The sequence below is a fragment of the Poecilia formosa genome, unplaced genomic scaffold, assembly GCF_000485575.1.
Source record: "Poecilia formosa unplaced genomic scaffold, Poecilia_formosa-5.1.2 Scaffold328, whole genome shotgun sequence".
NCBI classification, from domain to species: domain Eukaryota; kingdom Metazoa; phylum Chordata; class Actinopteri; order Cyprinodontiformes; family Poeciliidae; genus Poecilia; species Poecilia formosa.
Genome location: NW_006800267.1, coordinates 162329 through 169754, shown reverse-complemented (window position 1 = coordinate 169754; position 7426 = coordinate 162329). Strand labels below are relative to the sequence as shown.

Here is a 7426-nt window from a genome sequence, read left to right as displayed (position 1 = left end):
TGACACCGCTGTCTGTTTAATCTTACCGAACTGGGGCATTGGAAGAAAAGGTGAGGCTCTTTTAAAGCTTAGAGTGACACCTGGTGGTGGTGATGTGTGTTGACATTGTAGTAACACGAAATATTCTACTCATGATTCAAAGATAAATGTTCTCACTATCTGATTTTATTTTTGTTCTTTTTTACAGGGTTTCTACACTTTTATTGTCTGGAAGTTCTATACTTTTCCAGACTCAAATTTTAAAGTGTTTTCTCTACTTTTTTTTTTTAAATACTTAATCTGTTTGTAAAAGTAAGACGTAACCTTATCTAATTCTTGGATGCCAAAAAAAAAAAGCTAAATTATCCATTTTAAATTAACTGTGGGTTATCTCACTCAGCTAGGTTATCTAAAATCAATTAATTTTTCTAAGTATTTTTTTCAGCCTTTACGCTTAAAAAAAAGACATGATTAAATCCAGAAACCTAAAATTGAAAAATATATTTTTTCAACTAAATTTAGATTAATTAGTATTAAACTAGATCAATTTTCAACTAGTTTAACATAAAATAAAATCATGGTTAAATGTTTCAGCCAACAGACAAATAAGGAAAATATGATACCTTAAAAAGTAAAGAATTGTTTTTTTGTTTTTTTTTGCTTTCAAAATTCTGATTTTGTCTTTTTGGTGATAGAATAAGAAAAAGTTTGGGAAATCAAAAATGTTTCAGTACTCAGGGTTTTTTTTTTCTATTTTTATCCAAACCTGGAGAAAATGACCAATGGAGATTCCAGACTGCATAGAAACCCTGTTTTTATATACATTGAGAATTTTCCTTGCATTTGTGTCAAAATTTAAAAAGACAAGAAAGACTTAAAAATATTTTTAGTGAGCAATGATCAATTTCTGCCTGTAAGCACATCATAAACCATAAATTCGGCACATATTTATTGCAGCTTTACCTTTATGCTCTGATCCACCACTAACACAGACATAGAAATAACCACAAACTCACACGTTTCATCTGTTCACTTTTATTTTAATTTATTTACACACATCATTACGATGTTCGCCAGTGGTAATGAGACTCTAAGCTTCAACATGAGAATCTATTTGGTATTCATTTCCATGTCATATCTTACACAAACAGAAACAAATCAATGTTGAGTTATAATGAAGTCTTATGAATCTTTGTCATTTTTTTTTTTTTCCCCCCCAACAAACAGAAGCGATAGGCTTTAATGACATTCTCTGTCAGCCCAGCTCGCTCTCATTCTCACACTTCACTTTGCGTTTCTCTCCGTCTCCGGCAAGTATTGTGCGATATTGCCTCATTCACTTGAAAGGCCTACAACTGCTAGGGGAGATACCAAGAGATTTCACACACACACACACACACGCATACACACGCAAACAACCTCTTCAAGCTGTAGCAGATAAGATAGGCAACTTCTGTTGTCTGTTGACAGCTGCAGCTTGATACGATTCCACTCGGCCCCATGGGGAAACCATCGTGATGAATGAACAAAGTGGGTAAATGTCTTTTGTTGGGGGTGGGGGCAGCTGGATCAGCCATGCTTCCTCACCCCCCAATTGAGTTGTTTGGACAAAGTGATTTAATATCAGATCAGAATTCTTAAGAACAACGGTTTTATTAAGCTAAGCTGTCAATCAAAGCCTGGATTTCTTTATGATTTTGCTCTTTGTGATATTACTCAACGTGTGCAACCCTAATCCCAAACCCTACCTGGTCACTGCAGCCAGCTGACATAAGCATTCTGATGTCTGCAAGACAAATGTCTGATAAGCACCATGCAGCTGAAACAAAAACAGTCCAAAGGCAGAGATGAGCGACACCACATAACTGGTTTATTTGGCTGTAATCTACCTGATGAATAAGAAATTTCCTGAAATTGACATCCAATAATAAAAAAAGGACCTGAATCTTAAGATACATCAAATTGAGCTGATTGACAACAAAATTCCCAGGAAGTCGACAACAATCATAGTTGCCTCGGTAGGTGATTGTGTGTCCGCGAAATAAAGTCAAGGGGCAGATAGAGAGGGGTAAAAAAAGGGGGCTAAAAAGTGGGGTAAATGTATTGCTCTCCGTCCAGGAAACCAAAAACCTGAGCGGGAATTGCACCAATGGGACAAGATGAGAGAAAAGTCGTAGGCTGATTGGACGAAGAACTGATGCGAAGTGAAGATCTTGAAGCCATGCAGTTAACATAATATTGCCTTCAAATAACACTCGCACATGCGTTTCCAAAAATCAAACATGCATCGGGTATCTCAGTGGAGAGGGAGGGGGAGGACAAGTGGAAGTACTCAACAGTTTAGCAATACAAATTCTCTAAATGTCTGCAGTAGTGAATATTCATAAAGCATGTTACACACTTTCACCAGCAATCCCCTTTATTCATTTGATTGTTTTAACCAAACGATAAGTTATCAGGTAAAAATAAAATTATAAAATAAAATATATATATTTAGTATGAGTCTGCCTTGATGCTGCCGATGTGTGTCACGAAAAAAAACGACAAGCAAATTTCAAATCACTACCACGAATCCAGAGAGCGATGACGATCCATCGGCGCGTCGTCACAAGGCTGTGAGTTCAGTTCGGATCACAGTGGTCACGGACAAGTTCGGCATCTCCTCACGAAGCCACCTCACTAAGGCTTCTCACAGTTCACTCACCCACTTCCACACTTCTCTTTTTCTCTCTCTCTTTTTCAGGACAAAGTTTCTTTCTGTTCTGTCTCTCTTTTTTGTTTTTCTGGATATGAACTACCAGGATCATGCAACTACCCTTTCAATCGTGCTGAGACAAAAACCGGTTGGTGCTCTTGGCGTGGTTGTTCTCTCTGTGCTGGCTGGGAGGAACGGTGGTTGAGGTGAGCGGAGGGTGAGGTTGGGGTAGTGGGGGATGGAAGGTGTTTGAGGGGGTGTCTTCAGGCACTGCCATCCTGTTTGAGCCGCTGACTGCGAGCTTTGTACACCTCGATCAGTAAATCTTTGACGTACTGGATTTCTCGCTCCACCGACTCCGCCTTGTCACGTAGCTCCCGGTTCTGTCCCTCGAGGCCATGCAGCTCCTCCTCCAGAGAGTCCAGTTCCGCCCTCTTACGCAGCCTGTACCTGTAACAGGGACAGACGGGTGAGGGGTGTGCGGGGGAGGATTAGGTTGAATCTACTGATTTTTGCTGCCTTGCAAATTTACTCATGAGTCAAGGTCCCTTCACTATCCTAAGTTTTCATCTACAGTTCTGAGTTCAGCCCAAACTGCCTGACATAATTAGCTAGGAGGGGCAGAATTTGGCAGCCAGTGAGGGGCTTTCCGATCCCCTCCTACGCTCCACAGGAACAGCTAAAGCACTGTGGTCTATGTAACAATCAAGCCATCCTGGAAAAGACGAAATCGTCTTTCCTTGATAGAGGGGACCATGATCACACATCAGCCCTGGGTCTGGGTGTACCCATCTTTCACCCCGACAAGTTGTAGGGAACTGAGAGATGATCACTCATACTCCGAGTTCATCCCATCTCTTAAACCTATTTTATCACTTTGTCTTGATTCAACTGTTCTCCAAGGTTGGAGCATGCTTTCTAAGGAAACAATAAAGTGAAGGATGTTGCTTACCTGTGAGCAGCGGTTTTGTTCTGGTCTCTCTTCTTTTGCTTCCTCTCTCCATTGCTGGTATCCAGGGAACCTGCTCCCATCACCAGGGCTGGCTTCATGGAACAGGGCTCGTCCTTTAACCTCTGGGTGGGGCGGTGTATGGGGGCACCCAGCAGTGGCCCCTCGCCTTCCCCTCTGGACAGACATTCGTAGCTTTGGTCCGCAAGGCATTCTGGATAGAGGTAGTGGCCGTGTTGGGGCTCCACAGCCTGTGCCTGAGCCGGCTGGTCTAGGTCTCCTATAAAGCTATGGTACGGATCCGTGCTGGCCATGGACTGATGGAAGTAGCTGTCGCCGGCCACCATTGTCTCTTGGGGAAGACTTCCAGAGAGTCCGCCATCCTTGCTGCAGTGCAAGACCTCAAGCCCCGCGCTGTCGTAACTTACATTGACCTTCACATTGTGCATCAGCTGTCCTTCTCGCTTGTGGTGGCTGTCGTATGAGCCACCCAAGCAGAAACCTCTGGCAATCTCTTCGCTGCAAAACATTCCTTCGGAAAAACAGTAACTCTCCTCCTCCTTCAACGATAAAGCACATTCTCTCACCTTCTTCACGCTCCCGATGCTGTTCTTGCTCACGGTCTTCAGTGTGGAGTAGTGGTTCACAGAAAACTCCGTGCTCCCTGAGTAACATCCCCTGGAGCCCCATGTTTCCAGACCCACTTCGTCGCCGACTTTCACCGACTCGCCCAGGATCCTGCGCCCATTGTTGTGGTGGTAGCGATGGTGGTAGCTGTACGGGGCGGGCCGTGCAATTTTGGTTCTGCTGATGGGACCGCCACAGAAGCTGGCCAGGTCCAGTTCCCCTGTTGCCAAGGTAACTACCACAGGGCTGGTTTCTGATTGGCTGGTCCCGTATGAGCCATAGGGTAACTGATAATAAGACTGGGAGCCCATTGCTTGGGAAACCTTGTCACATTTTGAGGATTTTTCCAACTTATTTGTGGTGGATGTGGACTCTGAGCGGAAGTAGTCCTCCAACTGAGCCAGCTCCTCCTGCAGAAGGGAGGTCATAACCTCCAGATCCGAGGGCACCTTGACATCTTGTTCTAACGGCGAGGGTGGAAGAGATGAGCTCGGAGAAGACTCGGTCGTTGACACAAATGAAGACAAATCAACTTTCTCTGTCATCCAATCAGAGTGACCATCACCTAGAAAAAATGTGATACAAAATCATAAGAATGTGTTAATTTTTTTCTTTAAGAAATCCATTTTGTTGCAATTGTTTGAATAAAATATGCACAATAAAAATGACAAAGACAGAAAAAAAATAAAATATCAAAAGAAGCGAGCATCAATTTGAAAAGGCTTAAATTAAAAGCAAGCAACACATCCGATAAGATCCAAGCGAACAACTAACCGATCATCTGAAAATGATTGAACAGCATCGTCTGCATTCGATAAAAATCCACTTAGCAGTACTCACTGTACGACATTAGCCCCCGTGCTGCACTGCGGCTCCGACCTCGGGATGTGGAAAAATAAAAAACCGTCTTGGCAAAACTCACCAATTAAGCGCTGCCTCTCCGCTGGCTCCGCCCCCGACCTAAGCCGTGATTGGCTATGGTTAGCCTGTGGGAGAGGGGGAGAGCCGAGCTCGCCTGTGGAAATGGGGGGAATTTTCTTGCGAAGGATCGATGCCGCCATCGTGTCGACTGCTTCGATCGTGTTGTCCAAAAGCACAAACCATGCGCTGGCTGGAGGCGAGAGTTGTGGAATTAACTGTAGACCTGTGAAAAATTTTAAGAAAGCTGTTAAAACCCACAATATCTAATTGCATATCAATTAATAATTCATAATATCGCAAGACAAAAAAGAGTCAATTTAAAAATGGCTAAACATAGTTTTTGAAGTTTAAATAATCTCATATTAATTCTCTTAAATTTAATCTGTTGTTGACCTATAATTTTATAGTGTTTAGGGTGTATTGGATTTATGGTGTTTAATAAAAAAATAATTTCTTGAGAAAAAAAAATCTACACAAAAAATTAAATATGTATTTTAAATAAAATAACTTTAAACAAATAACAAAAGTAAAACCAAACTGTTTTAGTTTGGGAATAACAGGTTTGTAGAACAAAATTATTTAGAATTTAAAGTTTACTAGTAAACCAAGTGAAACACATGCCTGGGGTTTCTTAGTATACCATTTTTTTTATAAACTGAAAAAATTGTCTTTTTTATTTAAATAAAAAAGTCTAATAATCATTATACATAGAAATATCAATTAAAGTAGCGTGTCAAGTTAATAACTACACTAACCAATCAGTAAAAAAAGTGTTCGAATGTCTAAAAGTAACTGTTAACTAACAGCTGTTGTTTCCCTGCTAACTTTCCTCTGCTCCTCCAAAGCAGTACTCACCCCATACTTGCTCTGTTGTTTTGTAGGAGCAAAGCAGTCGAAGCTTCACGTCGCAGAAGGAGGACGCCGTTCAAACAGCCATTATTTCGCTTTTGAAACTCAGGGACTCTTCATGGAGCGCTAGAACCACGAACAGACTTGCAGACAGAAAGTTTTTAAATCCGCTACTTCTCCAACTCCTAATGCCCAGACCTGATCACCTAGCTGGAGATCAATCCGCAGTTTCCAGACTTCTCGCGGTCGTTACGTCATGAAGCCGGGGACTTTCCCATTATCCTGAGACCTCGGGCTGTTTGCGTCAACGGCACGAGCCCGTCCGACAGGTGCTGCTCCAATTTATGTCAATACCATGGTGTTACTTTTACTTTCTTTTCAAGAAAAGTCATACTTCCCCACAAGAATATCTAATTTCGCTTTTCAAAAGGTATTTTTTTTTTACTTTCATCAAATTTAAAAGTTGTTAAAGAAGCCTAAACGGATGTTCGTAGTTCGTAAAATTAGAAAGCTAATAACCCCTTAGTTACCTATTTAATTAACGTTCTCATCACGCGAGAATCAAACTATTTAATTAAAAACAAAACAAAACAAACAAACAAAAAAAACAGACAGTGTGGATGAATAATGAACATGTCGAGCAGATGGAACACCCAGCACTAGTTTCGGGTGCGCTTCTGCGGAAGGACATCATGTTGCAGTTCGGAGTAGTAACTTTAGTTGCAGTCCTGTTGCATCAGATCCGCAAGGGATTCGTTGAACGCTGTAACATTGTGGCCCCATCATTGGTTTATCAGGGAGAACTTTTCTATTCCTATTGGCCCTGCCATCACTTATTCTCTGATTGGTAATCATTAGGCATTAACGCCAACCTGGGACCTGAGACCAGCGCCTGGCGGACTGTGGGTCAGAAATAGTGGTGCGTGGGGAAGGAGGAAAAACTCTCCTGCACTTGGAATGACACATAATCAGCAAATGCTATTTTTTCCCCTCAATTAGTTATTAATATTTGGCGTAACATGTGTGGATGTATTTTGGAGTTTACTTTTTAAGAAAAAAGTAAAAGCAAATCTAAACAAAAAAGTAACAATCACTTTACTAAACATTTTAAAGGAATTCAGATCTTTTCTTTACAGATTTTTGATCCTAGTTATTTTCTCATGCCTTAGTTTTGTTTTTATGTTGTTTTTTGTTTGTTTTTTTTCTAAAGAAAACAGAAGTGGACATTGATTTTAATGTTTTAAATACCAAATTATATGTCATTTGAGGATTTTTTTTAAATTATTCATTTGTTTATTTTGATATGTAGTATCAGTCATTATCACATAAATAATAATAATAATAATAATAATAATAATAATAATAATAATAATAATAATTATTATTATTATTATTATTATTATTAT

At 40.6% G+C, this 7426-nt stretch overlaps 1 protein-coding gene across 3 annotated transcripts; it reads right to left on the bottom strand.

The window, feature by feature from the left end:
• Positions 1-998: 998 nt before the first annotated feature.
• Positions 999-6532, bottom strand: atf5b (activating transcription factor 5b). Of its 3 annotated transcripts, XM_007573389.2 has the most exons (4): positions 6027-6532; positions 5173-5394; positions 3627-4815; positions 999-3124 (listed from the first exon to the last, which is right to left on the bottom strand). In XM_007573389.2, the coding sequence occupies exons 2-4, from the start codon at positions 5309-5311 to the stop codon at positions 2938-2940; spliced, it is 1515 nt and encodes a 504-aa protein (XP_007573451.1). In that variant the 5' UTR covers positions 5312-5394; positions 6027-6532; the 3' UTR covers positions 999-2937. The 3 variants fall into 3 exon arrangements, with proteins under 3 accessions (XP_007573451.1, XP_016516928.1, XP_016516926.1); XM_016661442.1 differs by lacking the exons at positions 5173-5394; positions 6027-6532 and adding an exon at positions 5091-5147; XM_016661440.1 differs by lacking the exons at positions 5173-5394; positions 6027-6532 and adding an exon at positions 5025-5114.
• Between the last annotated feature and the right edge of the window lie 894 nt (positions 6533-7426).